The 18,050-nt window shown below is 39.8% G+C and overlaps 3 protein-coding genes across 4 annotated transcripts; 1 reads left to right on the top strand and 2 right to left on the bottom strand.

Moving 5' to 3' along the window:
- Positions 1-2,506: 2,506 nt before the first annotated feature.
- On the top strand, positions 2,507-4,722 carry bcl2l16 (BCL2 like 16). Its single transcript, XM_058636569.1, has 3 exons — positions 2,507-2,606; positions 2,696-3,238; positions 4,494-4,722. The coding sequence occupies exons 2-3, from the start codon at positions 2,756-2,758 to the stop codon at positions 4,620-4,622; spliced, it is 612 nt and encodes a 203-aa protein (XP_058492552.1). The 5' UTR covers positions 2,507-2,606; positions 2,696-2,755; the 3' UTR covers positions 4,623-4,722.
- A 445-nt stretch (positions 4,723-5,167) lies between these two features.
- LOC131464206 (tubulin beta-1 chain) lies at positions 5,168-8,017 on the bottom strand. The gene is made up of 4 exons (XM_058636568.1): positions 7,865-8,017; positions 6,896-7,004; positions 6,708-6,818; positions 5,168-6,473 (listed from the first exon to the last, which is right to left on the bottom strand). Exons 1-4 carry the CDS (start codon positions 7,919-7,921, stop codon positions 5,413-5,415), a joined length of 1,338 nt encoding a protein of 445 aa, XP_058492551.1. The 5' UTR covers positions 7,922-8,017; the 3' UTR covers positions 5,168-5,412.
- Positions 8,018-13,938: 5,921 nt separating this feature from the next.
- On the bottom strand, positions 13,939-17,053 carry LOC131464165 (Golgi-associated plant pathogenesis-related protein 1-like). 2 transcript variants are annotated; one of them, XM_058636512.1, is made up of 5 exons: positions 16,951-17,053; positions 16,604-16,807; positions 15,806-15,883; positions 15,396-15,545; positions 13,939-14,401 (listed from the first exon to the last, which is right to left on the bottom strand). In XM_058636512.1, exons 1-5 carry the CDS (start codon positions 16,955-16,957, stop codon positions 14,316-14,318), a joined length of 525 nt encoding a protein of 174 aa, XP_058492495.1. In that variant the 5' UTR covers positions 16,958-17,053; the 3' UTR covers positions 13,939-14,315. The 2 variants fall into 2 exon arrangements, with proteins under 2 accessions (XP_058492495.1, XP_058492496.1); XM_058636513.1 differs by having other exon boundaries at positions 14,309-14,629.
- Between the last annotated feature and the right edge of the window lie 997 nt (positions 17,054-18,050).

Here is an 18,050-nt window from a genome sequence, read left to right as displayed (position 1 = left end):
ACAGTTTACCAACTGTAGGGGGAACTGAAGAGCAAATTCTACACTGTGTTACTTTATGGCTGCTGAATAAAAATTGCAGTAGATAATTATGAGTAGTACATTTAAAAAAAAAATGCCTTAATATCATTCATTGCACCTTCAAAGCTTGTTTCCTGCACATTGGTATTATTTCTACTGCCCATGTGTAAGAGTTCTCAATACAGGGAGGCAGGAAGTTCCCACTGCTTGCATGAACATGAGAGGCCAGATAGGAGCCTCTATCTAACGTGTCACTTCCCCTGATCTGTGGCCCAGCGGTGAGGAACAACAAGGTCGCCATTTTACTCATTCACACTGACAGTGGGCTGCATCTGAAGCCCTGTGTGTTTGTGAAGGGGGAAGGTTTGGGCTCTTTCTGGATGGTTAGCTTTATCTTCCCTCCCATGCACATTCACAATGTATGCTGCGCCAGATGGCCAGATCACAAAGAGCCTCTAATGGCACCACTTGATCATGTCTTTGCTCTGCTATAAATCAGTATATTTAACAACTAACATACGTGTTAAGCACAGATCCCCGTGTGACGCATATGCCAGTTCATAAAGAAGTAACTCTTAAAGGACATGTTAAGTTTAACCACGTGCCTGAGTGTGAGTCCACAGAAGAGCTCTAATGGGCATTATCCATAATTTACATGCATTCATTTCAATCTAATTAGGCTCCTTATGCACACATTTACATATACCGTGTTTTTAGATTATAGACAGGATTACTGGTGAACATGTGAGAAGAGATAATTGTGCTATGAGTAAATGTCCCCCACTCACCCACCTAACACACACACACACACACACACACACACACTCTCTCTGTCTCTAGTAAATAAGAGGTTGTATGTATCTAGTAATACATTGCTGCTCCCATGTGGTGAAATAAAGGTTTGACTACACTCATTTCTTAAATGGTCCATCTGTCTGTCTCCACATTTCGAAAAAAAATAAAAATTCAGTTTTTGGCAACATTATCCATCCTCTTTTTTTATGAGCCTTCCAACAAATGCATAGAACACACCTGATCAGCAAATTTCATTGGAAATACAATATACTCATTATAAAGTCATCCTTACCATGAATTCATTTTAAATTAAAATTCAAATTGGAATCGTTTGGGGAATTTCTTCATGTCTTGGTGTGCACAACAAATACTGAACTAAATAAATAAGAAGAATAATCTAAATGGCAATGACAAGATGGCAAAATGAAAAAAAGTTATTATTATGTTTATATTATTACGTCTGTTCCTGTGGCCGGCAGTCTGGTGACGTCACACATAGTGCCTCCTCAGAGTGCGTGGAGCAGGTACTAAACAAAGTACCTGGTACCAGGTGCTATGCTAGTATGAAACGCAACTTAAGCGTGGAAACACGCCATATGCTATGATTAAAATTGATATCAGTATTTATTTTTGTAAAGATTCATTCATAAATTGCATTGTAACACTATACAGATATGCACATTTTTGTTCTGCCACAGATTCCTTCCTATTAAAAAGGAGTGCAAATCACCACCACAACTAGGAAAACACACTTAGCTGAAAACACAACATTAACTGAAAACACTACGACTTTAACTGAAATAGAAAAGGTAAGTACATGCTGTCAAGAAGGGTCATCGCTGATTGGACGGACACACTGTCCGTCTTTTAACCGGAAGTAAGCGCTGGTTTCACATAGCAGGACGCTAACTGCAGTGAAGCAGGGTTGTATAGAAGAAAGAACTTTCTTTTTACGAACTTTTGTCAGACACTGCGGCGAAGACAGCCGTCACTTTGCTTTCCGTGGTCAAATCAGCCGCTCCTATATGTAAAATGCGCCGATAGTCTCTCCTTTACGTCATTGTACTTAAACGGTCCGAGCCAAACAGTCCTATTTCCGGTTTTCAAAATAAAGTCATATCGAAGCGAACATTACTGAATAAAGGAATTCTAACACAATATTCTAATACCATGATATTTTAATTAAGACATTCATGATGATATTTCACATATTTCAAAGTAAAATTCTTTTAATATCTAAGAGAAATAAATAAATTAATAATTAATTCATTAATTATTTAATAAATAAATAAAAATTAAGTAAATAATAACGAAAACAACTATAATCAAAACACTAAACAAGCAAATGTTATAATGTTGAATGTAATACATTAATTATAACCAAATATGTTTGTATAAACAATGTGCTGTGTTTTAAGGGGGAAGAGGTCACGGTCCATGGTTTCATTGTAGCATGTTTAGCATATTAAGTGATCTGCCGCATGCTTTCGATTGGGGGGGGTTGTATTTGTCCCGTGGGCCACATGTTTGACACCTCTGCTCTAACCTGTTCGCCCTCTGTGTGCAGGTCTCTTTCTTTATTTAGCCCCACTGCTCACGTCGGTGTGGGTATGCGTGTGCAGGAACAGCTATGATTGTGCATATGAGGCTGGAAATCAGTGTCAGTTTCCAACAAGGGCTCTATATTTAGCTGCAGGAGGGACAGACTGACTCAATGTGTGACAGCAAAACACACAGTGAAGCACTTCTCTGACCACCGACACTCTTCCATCTGCTGGCTGTTCACGGAGGAGGTGAGTTGTAAATGTGGACACTGCAGTGTGCACTTTTATTACTTCTTTCTTATACCAATGACATTTTTTAACATTTCACTTTCCACCAGCAACCCTAGAATGGCCATGCTGCATGGAAATTGAGCTGCCAACTGAAGTCAGAGGCCAGCATGTGTCAGTCAGAGGAGCCAGAAGCCAGACTGGGCCTGGGCAGCCCTGATCCTCTGGTGAGAGAAGCTTTTCTAATGGCTCATGACTACATAGACTATGTTACCACAGGGGGGACAGACGGAACCATGGGTCTTCCCCCTACAGCCTGCACTGCAGCGTTACGACATGCCGGAGATGAGATCCTCACCCGCTTCCCCATCTTCTTCAGGCGCTGGCCACGAGTATTTCAGGATGTGACAGAGCACACGGCCTGTCCTACGCTTTTGAGCATCCTTGATGAACACTTCTTTCCCCCTTCCCCCGGGGGACGCCGCAGGGACCTTGCCTGGAGTGCGGTGCTGTCAGTGTATGTGCTGGCTGGACAGATGGCTCTACATTGCCATGAGAGGGACATGATGATGGTCCTGCCCCAGCTAAAAGAATGTGTGGGAGCCTACGTAGAGAGGGTCATCTGCCCTGAAATACGAGACAAGGGAGGATGGGTAAGTCTTCAGCAGACTGAAGATGGGACTCTTCTATCTCCCTGTTCCCTGCACTGTCAATACATCGTGTCACTCTGTACTCTGCTGACTACACGCTGCAGCCACACTTTTAAAGGGATAGTTCAAGTCTATTGAAATGTGGGACACAAATAAAATCGAATTCTAGTGTTGTCAAAGGTGAGGTGTGCAGTTGGAATGACAGATTACGGTTAAAGGTGAAGGTGGGATTTCATCAGGGATCAGCTCCACGCCCTTCTTGTTTACAGTGGTGATGGACAGGTTGACAGATAAGGTCAGGCAGGAGTCTCTGTACACTATGTTGTTTGCAGATGATATTGATAATGGTAGTGAAAGTAGGGGACAGGTGGATGAGCGCAGTCTGCACTGGAGAGAAGAGGAATGAATGTTAGTTGGAGCAACACAGAATATGTAAGTCTGATTTTAGTTGGACTAAAACAAAAAGTTTTCTTAATGTCATGATAATCAAGCTAGTCTTGGTCGGACTACAAAACAAACCTGAATAATGTGATTCAGAGTCTGATTACTCCTGTATGTATATGAAAATATGCTCCTACTTCTAGGTCTTTGACTACTTCTATTTCAGGAAGTAGTGAACAACGGTGTCTGCGAAAGCGTAGTGCTGCATAAAATAATAGTTTAATGATTTAAATAAGGTCGCATGCAAGAGAAAGATTCAAATTTAAAGTGATTTAAAAAAAGAGCTCAATCACAAGCATATGAGAAAAGTCATTTAAAAATATTCACATTTGGTGCTGATTCAGTTATGTTGGACCAGCAGAACTTTAAAGTTCTGCAATTTGATAGCCGACTGGAAGCCAGTGTAAAGACTTTAAAACTGGAGTAATGTGCTCAATCTTTGCATTCTGATCAAAATGTCGGCTGTTTTTGGAGAGTCCTAGTTGAGCCTACTGGAGATGAAATCATGGATGAGCTTCTGTTTGTTTGGGGCATAACCTTTGACACTGGATATATACAAGAAAAAAACAAACCTGTGAATAAACACATGGTCAGTTTCAGGGTTTATTTTTAATCCTGATTTACAGAGCCCTTGTTAATGTGACCACTAATGTCTATCAAAATAATGAAAAAGGCCAAGCATATAACATGAAATAAATATTTTTTTGGGAGTCATATGTAATTGGACCACTTAACTTTTGTCAATGAATAGTGTACAGCTCAATCTGTCACTTGTATTGAAACAGAAAAAATTAAAACTCTCATTTCTGCCCGACAGGGTGGTTTTGTGAGTCGCTTTGGACAGAAGCAGAACCTGGAGGGCCAGGTGAAGGTGGTGTGCTGCTGGACACTGCTGGCACTGGCCACAAGCATTCTCATCTACATGTTTTGGAAGAGAATGGCTTAGCTTGCACTGCCACCTAGTGATCACACATGAATACTGCATGGACTTGTCAGAATGGAACCTTGCCTTTTGGGCTGCACCAATAAACTGTTTTGATAATGAATTATGTGGGTGTTTGATAGCTGTAGTTTCCTAGCTCCATAAAAGAAGCTTTTTTGGTTTTGCTGCTCCCAATGACTAACTCATTTGTCTGGACATACGATGTATAACATTTGGGAAACTATGTTGACATGTTACTGATCAAACTAGTTGCAGCCATACATAAATCAGCCTGAGAAATACATAACCAAAATATCAGAAAAGCTGTGGTGCCAGTTTTTAAAGTTCAGGCTACATATAGTTTGAATTGGAGCAGACAGACCAGGCTGCTGTGGACTAGATTAGTTGTTGAGTTTCCGTTCTAAAATCAGGTGACGTTACAAATTTCAAAGCCACAGGAGCTCAAGATACAGGCAAAAAACCCAAGTAATACACCTAGATTTTAGTTATACTGACCTGATATTTACTAGCACACAACTGTCATCATCTCAATGAATACAGAGGCAGCCTTTGATATTCAGATTAACCTTTAATTACATAATCAGAAGATCAGTACATAACACTGAAAGTTTGGAACGTTACGCCACATCCTCGTCAGTCAAGTCAGTGGACTTTCAACTTTACAAAGACAGAATTGTATTAAAGTCAAGTCCCCACCATGCTTCCATCAACTGGACTTTAGAACACAAAAACAACAACAGACAGCTTTTTGGGAAGAAAGGGAACATTTAGCGTCTCTGGAAAGACTCAGTATTTAAGCCAATTCCTCTTCACCCTCTTCCTCAAACTCTCCTTCCTCCTCAGCAGTGGCATCCTGGTACTGTTGGTACTCAGACACCAGGTCGTTCATGTTGCTCTCTGCCTCGGTGAACTCCATCTCATCCATGCCCTCGCCGGTGTACCAGTGAAGGAAAGCCTTGCGCCTGAACATGGCTGTGAACTGCTCGGAGATGCGCTTGAACAGCTCCTGGATGGCTGTGCTGTTGCCGATGAAGGTGGCGGCCATCTTGAGGCCACGGGGTGGAATGTCGCAGACGGCAGTCTTGACGTTGTTGGGGATCCATTCAACAAAGTAGCTGCTGTTCTTGTTCTGCACATTCAGCATCTGCTCATCGACCTCCTTCATGGACATGCGACCACGGAAGATGGCAGCCACTGTCAGATAGCGGCCGTGACGTGGGTCACAGGCAGCCATCATGTTTTTGGCATCAAACATCTGTTGGGTCAGCTCTGGGACAGTGAGGGACCTGTACTGCTGGCTGCCTCTGCTTGTGAGGGGAGCAAAGCCAGGCATAAAGAAGTGAAGGCGAGGGAATGGCACCATGTTCACAGCCAACTTCCGCAGGTCAGCATTGAGCTGTCCGGGGAACCTGAGGCAGGTTGTGACACCACTCATGGTGGCAGAGACCAAGTGGTTGAGGTCACCATACGACGGGGTTGTTAGTTTGAGTGTGCGGAAACAGATGTCGTAGAGGGCCTCGTTGTCAATGCAGTAGGTTTCATCTGTGTTTTCTACGAGTTGGTGGACCGACAGTGTGGCGTTGTAGGGTTCCACAACTGTGTCCGACACTTTGGGGGATGGTACCACACTAAAGGTGTTCATGATGCGGTCGGGGTACTCTTCACGAATCTTGCTGATGAGGAGGGTTCCCATACCGGAGCCAGTACCCCCACCCAGAGAGTGAGTGAGCTGAAAGCCCTGTAGGCAGTCACAGCTCTCTGCCTCCTTCCTCACAACATCGAGGACCGAGTCGACCAGCTCTGCACCCTCAGTGTAGTGACCTTTGGCCCAGTTGTTTCCAGCACCACTCTGGCCTACAACAGAACATAACTTGGAATTAAATTCCTGACAATAAAAGGCAACTAAGCATTATTATATCATTTATAATCTCAAACATTGCCGTCATGTTAATTTGAAATTCAGCATGGGGATTAATATATTCTGGGCTTCTTTGCATCATATAAACAATGAGTCTAAGAAATTAAACAAAATGGACCTAAGAGAAAAATGCATCTCTAAAGTATCAGTGTGTTAGTACAATAACTTACCAAATACAAAGTTGTCTGGTCTGAACACCTGACCAAAAGGTCCAGATCTCACAGAGTCCATTGTGCCAGGCTCCAGGTCAACCAGCACAGCACGGGGTACATATTTGCCACCTAGAGAAAACAGAGTGAAATGTTTAAACACGTAAATGTAATATTTGATCAAGAAAAACACACCGACAGCAACTTACCAGTGGCCTCATTATAGTAGACATTGATCCTGTCAAGCTGCAAGTCACTGTCACCATGGTAAGTGCCAGTTGGGTCAATACCATGCTCGTCACTGATGACCTCCCAGAACTGTAATTAAAAAAAGGGGGAAAAAACATTAATGCCCATAACTAAAAATATCGTAATTATTCATTTTTTAATTCATAATTTTACAATCTGCTCTAAAATTTTTTAGAAAAAATAAATAAAAAAAATTGCAATCTTTATTTAAACATGATTGCCCGCCATGCTGCACTGGCGCGCGCGCCGTAGTGCCTTATTGGCTAAGACTCATGGGTTATGAATTCGAAAAAAACTACTACGTCACTAACGGCTAGCGCCACCTACTCCACAGAAAACGCCGGGTGCAAAAGCATTATCAAGTAGGCCTCTATGAACCGGTAACATACCACTTAATACACATCGGCTTCTGAAAAAATATGGAAAACCACATTTATAAAACTGACGTTAAACCATAACGTTTGCACAAACTCATTTATTAATCTTGTGCCTGCCTCTCACCCGCACAATACTCACTTCCTTTTTCATAAATCGCAGTAACCTCATAGAACAACGATTTCATTCAATTTTTTTATTTATATGGTTTATCCCACAGTTCACGTTAATTTGTTACCATTTCAATTAAATTAAAGAACGCAGATTAAGTAACCTTTTTAATGTAAAAAAATATATATATATTAAATTATGATTAAATTATTTTAATCATCAATACTTTGACATATACCAGTTCAATATATCGTTGCAAAAACGTAAAGCTCAATTTTAGCATTTAGTCCATTGATTCTAAGAGGACTCATTGTTCTTCCCAGGGTGTGGTTGTCTGGGGGTGCATATGGACACAAAGCCTCGGTTCCTCAAAGAGAAATTGCGGTATTTTGACAAAGAACAACATAATGCAGTTGTACAAAACGTAATTAAGCTCTACAAACCTTAGCACCAATCTGGTTTCCGCACTGTCCGGCTTGGAGATGAACGATTTCCCTCATTTTGACTTCTTGGATGTGAATTCAGCTTTCACTACAGCAGACAACGTTCCGTTTAAGTGGTCCGGAAAGGGCGCTGCACTCATATTTATAATACAATTAGACCCGCCTTTTCCGTCGCCGCTCGAATTCCTATTGGTTCATACGCGCCAACATCCTTCACAGACACAACCGTTGACAAATCAGCTGTTCAACTGCTTAAACGCCATTGGCCCAAACCGTATGTCAGTCACGTTCATGTGACTGCGTAATCTGAAGACGTTGACTTAATTTTCTCATGATGGCGGAGTAGTTCCACGACACTGACACACTGGACGCTGCATTTTGACTGCTCTATTGTTCCTGGTAATGCCAGTAAAACGTCATTTGAGTCAATAAATGTTCAGAATGCGTGGCCGCTGTTCTCTCCGTGCACCTCAATCAAACTCGAGTCACTTCTTCAGCACACATTTTTTTTTAAGTCATTTCATTCAGCATCCATTTTAGTTGCCAACACACAGGGATGGTGGGAGTTGAAAGTGGAATCTATGAAAATCTATCCAGTATATCTTTATACTATTCTTATATTCTGTGTGATCTAAGTCAGATTTGTGTGAAAGGAGGAACAAGGGGAAAAGGATAAATTATTCATTGCCCTCTTTCTTTGGAGGATGAGTGCAATGAGTGGTCTGTGGTGAAAGCTGGAGCAGGCCAATAGCTTTCAGTGCACTGAGAGGAGATGTTTGCTGCATTCATAAGACGTTACCTCGCCATGACGGCTGTGTGTACATTACAGCAACCACCTAGTTGTGCCTGCAAGGCCCCGTAGAGCCACTGCTGATTCCTGTGACTCAGCATCTCTCAAGATACTGCAGCATTTGGCACTCAGCCTCCAGCAGCCAGATCAATACATCAAAGAGGAAACAGATACTGCAGGGCGAGGCACACCCTCATCAACCCTGTAATGCTTTTAAAAAATCCCCATGATGTCACGGATTCAATTTAATTTTGTAATGGCGTCTTCATGGGAAAACTGGCACGTGACCTGTCTTACAAGGAAATCTGTCTTAAAAGAACATATTGATAAAGAATGTGAAATTATTTTTGATTATTTTTGATTGTGATGACAGTGACTTGCTTTATTCCAAAAATAAAAGTGTCAGTGCAGCACAACCCTGGTGGACATCGCATTATCAGTTGCTGTGGTTCTACATCTCTGAGGGTTGCACCAAATTTTCCTAGAGAAAATCTGCATTTTAACCAGCAGGGACAGGAGCTGCTGGTGCACTGCTGCCTCATGTGGTCAGTTTGTGTCACTTCTTCAAAACTGAATGAAGGATTTCACACCCACAAGGCACAAAAAAAACCCCACATTTTAACTAACTGACGGAGGTAGCAGTGGATCAGCCATCCCTGACATACAATTGTTAATATATTCAATTTAGAAAGACACAAAAACATCAGTCTCTATTTGGGAAAAAGGATATCAAACAGTGAGATCGGAGAGAAAATATATCTTTGGAGGAAATAGAGATGTAAATGTCAGAGTTAAAATGTGTGTATACAGATCAACAGACCAACATCACTGCATCGAGGACGCTAATGCACCAGCATGGGCAAATGTTCCTAGTGTGCGAGTGGTTCTGTTACAGTTATTGCAGAAAGGACAGGTGTTAGACAGCAACAGCTGTGCCCATGTACAGTATGTCTGTTGGAAGAACCTCTGATTCACTGTAAATATCAGGTTACTTACTTCCATTACAATAGAATTCAGCCTGTGTCACATTCTGTGGTGAACCATGGACCTTTTACTTTATTAGAGAGGAGAATACTGTGTTTGTGTTGCTACAGGTTACACCCTTTGTGGGAAAGAAGCAGAGAGAATAGAGTTTATGATGTAAGTTTAAAGGCAGCTGATACCTTTGGAGACATGTATGTACTATCACTTTCACTATGACAAAAATCACTTAATGGAAAACCTTTGAAAATGATTTGGTAAAAATGTGTGGGAACCCTGTTCATTAAATGTCACTTCTTTTTAGCTTAAGTTATTCTCAGTATTACTTTTATTAAGTGATTTTCTCTTATTTTATTCCTGATGTTTTTATTTTTGTTGTTCATTCATTATATTTACAGTATGCGTAGTGTCGGCTGTTTCCTCACCTCTGATTGTTGAGCTCTACTTTGGCTGTCTTTGTCATATGTTTTAAGACTCCTAAGGCAGGGGTGTCAAACTCAAATGACCTGGGGGCCAATGAGCTTCAAATCTGGTTAAAATGGGGCCAATCCAGACAACAAAAATGAGGACAAAGCAATTGTTTATTAGGATTTGGGCAACATGAGCTTTAAAGTATAACACAATATTCCATCATGACATCACAGTAAAGACATGTATGATGATATTTCACAGAATTTTAAAGTAAAAGTGTTTGGATTTGGAATTAAAACACTTTAAAGTTGAATGCAAGACATTTAATAATGTGATAATTAACAGAATGTCTATTATTACTATTGTCAAAATAATGCTATCAAATATATTTAGTATTATAATGTATCTACTGTATATTCTATCGCCTCGCTGGCAGTTATGCCTCTGTTTTAAGGAAGAGGAGGTCACATGATTTAGTGGTGGGCCACTCAACATAATATATTTATGGGATCTGTAATAAACATGAAACAGCCTGGTATCTTGTACTTTACATTGCAACAAACTGTCACTGAAATCACTGTCTTTTTCTGTGCTTTATTATTATTAATAAACTGCTCTCAGTGAAGGCATGACTGCCAGGGACAAATGTAAAAATTGATTTCAACCACAACAAAAGGCTCACTGATGCCTGCTTCAATGTGTGCTATTTTAAGATGTGTGATGCTTTATCTCACTGTAAGTCAATTACATGGAAATTGAAGTGTGTGTCTCTCTGTAAAGCACTTACTCTCTACACCAAAGTCCTTGAAGAAAATTAACAGTTTCACGTCACAACCCACAGAAGGTTTTGATGTGTTAAAAACATTATTTTCTCTGTCTAAAAGTGAGATAAACCAGTGAATAAAATCTATTGTAGACTGTTTCTAAAAGCTTTCTGGACTTCTCATGCTGAGATCAAGAACAGAACTACATGAAATATAGTTTCCTGTGCACTGCTAGAAATAATAAGAAATAAAGACACAGTCCCTGGAATAATGTGTGCCTTTATATTGCATGGTTGAGACTGCTGGTCCATCATGTGACATGTTATTACTTTCTGCTTCAAAGAAAATGAATTTGAACTATTTATCTAAACCATGTGAGGCCTAGAGGAACGGGAGCTTGGCTTACCTTGGGCAACACAAAGGGAGATATGCATTCCTTTATTTTAATATGTGCCATTAAGAGAGAGATAAACAGGATTGCGTGCATGGCTGCTCTCCAGAGAACGGAGTGAAGACGTCCATTTAGTATAGCCAGACAGTCACCACAGCAATATGTGCAGTCACAGCCCTGCAGTGGAGAAAACAGGATGGTCATTGTGGTCTGGACGATGTCCAGGATGCACTGACCCGCCCCCGCTACCACAGGATATCATGTTACATCAGTGTGATGATGTTTTCTTCTGTACTATCCACTGCCACTGTCATCTCTGCATCTCTGGACTTGATTGTGAGCTTTGTATTAACGTTGCTGTCAGTCGTGTTGCTGTGTCTTGGTATTCACCTCCCACATCCCTGCACTCATATTTTCAGTGGGAATTTAGATTCAAAGATGAGCTTTCCAGACGAAGTGTGTTCTGTTTCCTGTCAAATTAAAACCATACTTCCACAGTAACCCTCTTGCTTTGTGCTCCTTTCCATTTGCTGGTATCTTTTTGTGATGGAAGAGATTTCTCTGGCAGTAATTCTGCACTGCAGTTCTAAAGCCATTAGAGGTGGACAGTCTGATAATAACACTTGGGTTATGAATCAAACAATCATTTTGACTTGTTTATAGACTTGTATTTTATAAATCAAAACAATATTTACTACACAAAATACCATGTAGAGCATTGTTATCGACTGGTATTGGTAACAATGACGTTTGCATTTCTACTATCCCATAACCTTAGCCAATCAGGAGCCACAAAGGGGTGGTCCTCTCTTTTTCTCAGTGAATAAATGCCCCACCCACACCACTGGTGGTAGAAGGACTTACAGCAGCAACACACAGAAAGTTAGCCAACGCATGACATTACTGAGAGCAGATTAATGACATGATCCAATTACAGTCGTTTTTAGACCTGTCAAATTTGTATGTGAGACATTCTAAGGCGTGATTACACTTAACGAGAAGCCGACACAGCCGCAACCATAGCTGTGGACTATGTGACTTGTTTTCTTCTATTAAATTCATCTCATTCACCTTTTTTTGTAAAATACAGTGTTCTTGTGTTAAATGTGTTAGTTAATCACAGTACAATCAGCATGTAATATAGTTTTACATAGATAATTAATGATCTCATGTCACCAAACCTTACAAATGAAATATCTAAAGATCTACCTCTCTGCAAATACATTCATTAATACTGCTGTATTAAGAATTTACTAATTATTAATGTTATAACTACACATTTCATTCAATATTGTTATTCAGGTTATGTAATGTGTTCATTCATATAAACACACAATAACAGTTCATGGGAGCACTGAATGAGCATTACTTAACTATAACTAACCATTTATTAACCTTTAATGCTCCTTATGACCTTTATTGTAAAGTGGGTCATATATCACTCAACTTAAAGACTTAAACATAAATACATTAGCACAATTTACCACGTAATCACCACTGGTCATTTGGTTGGGCTAACCCTAACCCAACCACACGAGATAACATTTATAAAACACGTTACAATAAGGGTCACAAGCAAAATGTAACCATATTTGAGTAATGAATGCTTAATTCATACTTCCATACATTTACAAAGTCATAGTTAAGGGATGCACATGTTAACACTTAACAATAAGGGTCACAAGGTAAAGGTTGATAAAGGTAAAGTTATGTAATCATGATTTAGTGATATTATACATAAACGAAAAGTCACTTAAGGGAAACACAGAAACCTTTAATAAATGTCAACTAAATGAAAAGCATTTCAGTTACTTTTAATGTCATTTGTAACTGTTAACACTTATTACTGTCATTACCAGTATCTTTATGAATCTGTAAGATCTGAATGAATAACTTTATTAACGGGTTAGTAAATATTCAAATATTTAAATATATAAATATGTAAAAATGCACCCTTACCCCTAAAGTATTACCATTTCATTATTTACATTGTGTATCTGCATGTAGGCATTTTATTATTGATTGTGTAACAAACGCAGAACCATTTCTATCTGGGTATATTCAACCATCAGTATCAATAGTTCAGGGTGAGATTTAGTGGCATCTAGTGGGGAGATCACAGACTCCCCCCTCCCCCAACACCCCACGCCTGGTGGGTCTCTCCAATGAATGGTTTGTCTGCTCTGGGCTTCTCTAGAAACATGGCGGAAGAGGACACGAGGGCAGTGTTATAGGGTGGAGTCCTGATAAGAGCGACGTGTCAAAGGACCTACAGGCACAGGGGGGCGCTATAGACCAGCCAAAGGAATGGACAGTGGAGGCTCTGGCAGATTTTATACACGAAAATCAGTGGTATTTTACATTTCTGCAACAGCAGGCTATATATATATATATATATATGTATATATATATATATATATATATACACATAAATATGTATGTATGTATTTACACACACTACATATATTATACTTATCAAATATCATGTCTGTATATGACGTCAGTTTGATTCAGAAAGAAATGTATAATTGTGACATGTGATCCTTAATTGGTTGCTTGCATCCTTGTATATGATCATAGAACGATGAGGCTGCATATGATCAGATCAATCTCTTCCACTCCTGTGGACGGTGGACTTTTCCTTAGTTTTCTTATGTTATGCTTCCCTCTAGTGGTATCTTTTAGGGAATTCACATCATGGTCGACACCATTCAATTTATAATAATAACAATAATAATAATAATAATAATGATTTATTTTAAACACTTGCATTTAAATGTATATTTACATCAATGCTAGACATTTGCTTATGTGCTCATCTGAGCATATAGACCATGAAAGGGCCCTCAAATTGCCGAAGTTTGGGAAGTTCTACTCCAATATATACGCTTCAAATACCTGATGCATTTGTGGAATTGAATAAAATAGAGAAGAAACCTTTATTGTATTGAATACTTAAATAAAACACGTTTGAATATGTTCTTTTTTAGCATGATGAAGACGAATCATTCGGAAACAAAACAATAATACATGAAATGCTGTTCTTTTCATGCACAACTTGGTATATAGAGAAGTTGTGCGTTGGATGCTGGCTACAGTGACGGTCCAGGTTGTCTATAGCAGTGTGCACTTCTTGCGAGACTTTGTGGTAACTCCACGTCCGCTGGATGAGTTGTCTGATCCACTCCCTCCACTGCTGCCTGTAAAAGTCATAGCCTTTATGCAGGAAAGTGGCTGAGGCATGCAAAGGGTTAAACTGGCAAAGCAACATCACCTGAAGCTGCTGCTGCTGCAGGGTGGAAAAATAGCATTTTCATTCAAATGCACATATAAATGTGCCAGAAATAGGCCATGTGCATGGGAAGATGCTGAGACTGTCGCATCTACTGTACATGCAGTGAGCTAAACAAGTTTTCATTAAGCAGTCACTACGCACAGCCAACAGGATACAGCGAGAGAGAGAGAAAAATCAATGCAATTGGTTAATAAGTGTATGCTGTAAACTATACCAAACCACAAGCGTTAATCCACACTAGAGTTTCATAAATCCAGAGCTGCAGCATTCCTCTCTTACAATCTGAAACCCGAACAGGCTCACGATGCACCTTCAGTCTTCGTCTGTTGTTCACATTTCTGACAGATAGCATTGTGTTCATATATATGTATGTGAGACAGCCAGAGGTGAATTTATTGTCATCTTTGATGTGTTGCATAACTCCTCCCCTCTCACATATTCCTTGTGCGTGAAACAATGTAATTATTGAAGTGGATTTTGAACGGTAAGCAGTTTTGTATATACAGTTGCAGCTATAAAAGTCAAATGCCGACCAATTATTATGCACTTTTTTGCCTTTTTTCCATCTATGTTACTTTTTTATGATAAAATGTACAATATTGGCTATACGGTAGTAGAGTGGCAAGCATTGTTTCCTCACGGCAAGAAGGTCACCATCATTATTCATCATTATTATCATCATTATTACACATTCATGTATATACTGTAAAGCTATACATATATTAATAATTGGCTTTATCAGTATGCTGCTAAAAATAAAGTTTTATTACCCATTATTCAATTTTGTTTTGATTCTATATGTCTGTATATGCTGTGGAATCTCTATCCATCGGTGTCAAAGTGCTTTTCCATGTGTTGAGCACCAAAGCGAAGACTGAAAAAAGGGAAACGCAATTTACCTTTCGGGAGGACGTTCTTCTCAAAGTATCCAGGCATTGTCATGTTGCCGGCCGGATGGTACTGAGCAACCACATAGGACCTGGTGCCAGCGGTGGCCACGCCCACCCCTAAGTGGGTGCTCTCTTTCCACACCACCTGAGTGAAATGACCTGTGTGAAGACACAGACGTGCAGTGAGTTTTGGGAATGTGACGCAACATGTTTTCCAACTTGCAAAAAGGAACCTGAAAAAAGTGGAGAGTTTATCACAAAAATGATCATTTTTGCATGAATAATAATAAAAAAAAATCCAGGAACCTATGGATGGTTATTTATTAAAAGAGCTTTATTTTCTTGGACTACAGACAGAACATTTTTGCATTTAGCAATGTAAACACAACTTGTGATTATGTCTTTATCAGATGTTTCACCTGTATCCCCTCTAAATCCAGGGTTGCTCCAGCTGTAGTTGTTCACCTCTTCGTACCATGCATCCACTGCATCTTTTGCTAATATTCAGAAATAGAATGAAACACATGCACATAAAGAACACATTTATTTCATCAATTGTCGGTCAAGTTTTATTGTTTTAACATTGAAGACCAATTTAATATAAAGGACAAAACATCTTGTCTTTATCAGCAAAACTTTAACTTTTTTTTCTTCTAATCTAAACACATGCTGACTGTTTTTTAGTGTCTTAAAATCTCTTTAGTCAGAAAAAACAACAACATTTGTGCGCTGCCTTAAGCTAACAATAGTCGCCTGCTGATAATAATGGACATTACCTTTAATCACCAACTTCTTACAAACTAAACTATTTAAATTATTTTCACTTTTCATTAATAATTATTGTGCATTATTGACATTTTGAGAATGACTATATGCTAATGGTTATTTTATGGACATTTACTCTCCTAACTAATCATATATCAGTGAATTGTCAGTTCTAGCCACGAAATCTCTCTGAATCTTTTTGTCAGCATGAGCAAATCATTTAAAATATTTTTGAAATCATCTGCCAGGTCAAATACTGATGTTGGAGGGCCAGTTTTGGTACATGTGCCACCAGGTGCAGACCACTATAGTGTAACACAGAAACGACTCATAACGTTAACATTAGCTGCCATAGACTGATGCTTTTTATGATGTATTCAATCAAGCAAAGAAATATGTATGAACAGTAATGTGTGTGTGTTAGTGTGTGTGTGTGTGGGTGTGCAATCCACCTGTAAGTGGGTGAGATTTCAGGACTGTGTAGAGGTTCTCTCCATTCGATGTGTCACTGTGATTCAGTAGGCCAAGTGACAGCAAGTTCTCAGCCCACCTCTGAGCTGCAGTGTTCAGCTCACTGCTGAGGGCCAGGGGCGGCGAACCGTGCAGGTTCCTGTATGTGTTGTGAGCATCCAGGAACTCCCTCTGAAATCCGGAATCTGCAGACCCAGGGAGTCTATGACATATACTTGATGGGATTTTTAGTGCACAGTGCCTGTAAGTGCTTTTTTTGTATGAGTCACTGGAGCTGCAGGCTACAGTGAGACAAATGAGAATGCTAATAATACATGAGCATACAAACCTGCCATGGTGTCTGTGGCTTATGTAGCTGCAATCAAATATACACATACATTTAAAAAAAGTCAATAAATAATACTAATAAAAAAAGAACGGTCAGAAAATAAGCATTCAGAGGATGCTGAGGCTCAGACTGAGGGCCTGATCCTGTGTAGCTGGGAGTGTACTGTGCACAGCACTCACCTGAGTCAGGGTGGATTCCTCTCTGGATGAATGTCCTGTGTAGACACGATCCCTTTGCTGTTGTGAAGCTGGTATATATCCACACAGACCTCACCTCTCCCTCCTCGTATCTGTGTGTAGGAGGAGACAAACACCCAACCACTTCCTGTAACTACTGCACCACTGAACACTGTTGCTGTTTGAAGGAGGTCTTAAAGACACTTATGCAGATTTCAATGCATATGGTGATGCAATCTTCCTGAACAGAGACAGGAAAAGCTTTTTTTCTTTTTTTATAATAATGATCACATATTACTGACTGGGGTCAATAGAGTGTACCCAGGGGAACCCCAGAGATATATATGTGTGTATATATATATATATATATATATATTTAATAATTTAAAAATAAAAATAATTATTATTAGTTTTATAAACACCTTGTCTGTCTTGATGTAAAAACAAATCCTGTGCGCAGTGTGGGTATGTCTTCTAGCGACACAAGATCTAATTACAGCTACACTGAGAACAACTGTGTCAATAAGATTTTAACCAGTTATTCCATATTTGCATGCTTGCCTGTGGTTCTCAACACTGGGAGTGTCCACAGGTGAGTGCTGTGTTGTTCAACCACACTTAACTGAACTAAGACATTTTCTTGATCCTTTTTTTTGTTTTTTTTACAAACCATAACCAGTTCTGCCACTCTGTCTGGACCCAGGGGCGTGTCTGTCTGTTAAATACAAGAAAACTATAAATAAAATGACTGTCTGAAGGCAACAAGGGGGTTGAAACCAGTTGTGGGTGTGACAGCACACTTTTCGACTGTTTGCGTTGCAAAGGCCTGAATTACACACAGACTTCAAAAGCACACACATGTACTTGTCCAGTTTGACCACATATGCACAAACACAGACAACAGCTCTGGCTCCTGTACAAGGG

This window comes from Solea solea, chromosome 8 (genome assembly GCF_958295425.1).
Source record: "Solea solea chromosome 8, fSolSol10.1, whole genome shotgun sequence".
NCBI lineage: Eukaryota > Metazoa > Chordata > Actinopteri > Pleuronectiformes > Soleidae > Solea > Solea solea.
This window is presented reverse-complemented; position numbering and strand designations above follow the sequence as displayed.

What these genes read in the sequence shown, in the direction of transcription:
- bcl2l16 (XM_058636569.1), top strand. Translation starts at nt 2,756, where the DNA reads ATGTGTCAGTCAGAGGAGCCAGAAGCCAGACTGGGCCTGGGCAGCCCT. An exon ending in TACGAGACAAGGGAGGATGG is followed by an intron (nt 3,239 to 4,493) that starts GTAAGTCTTCAG and finishes TCTGCCCGACAG; the next exon opens with GGTGGTTTTGTGAGTCGCTT.
- LOC131464206 (XM_058636568.1), bottom strand. Translation starts at nt 7,921, where the DNA reads ATGAGGGAAATCGTTCATCTCCAAGCCGGACAGTGCGGAAACCAGATT. An exon ending in GAAACCAGATTGGTGCTAAG is followed by an intron (nt 7,005 to 7,864) that starts GTTTGTAGAGCT and finishes TTTTAATTACAG; the next exon opens with TTCTGGGAGGTCATCAGTGA. An exon ending in ACCAGACAACTTTGTATTTG is followed by an intron (nt 6,474 to 6,707) that starts GTAAGTTATTGT and finishes GTTCTGTTGTAG; the next exon opens with GCCAGAGTGGTGCTGGAAAC.
- LOC131464165 (XM_058636512.1), bottom strand. An exon ending in GAAATCTCACCCACTTACAG is followed by an intron (nt 15,884 to 16,603) that starts GTGGATTGCACA and finishes TCTGAATATTAG; the next exon opens with CAAAAGATGCAGTGGATGCA. An exon ending in GAAGAACGTCCTCCCGAAAG is followed by an intron (nt 14,402 to 15,395) that starts GTAAATTGCGTT and finishes TGACTTTTACAG; the next exon opens with GCAGCAGTGGAGGGAGTGGA.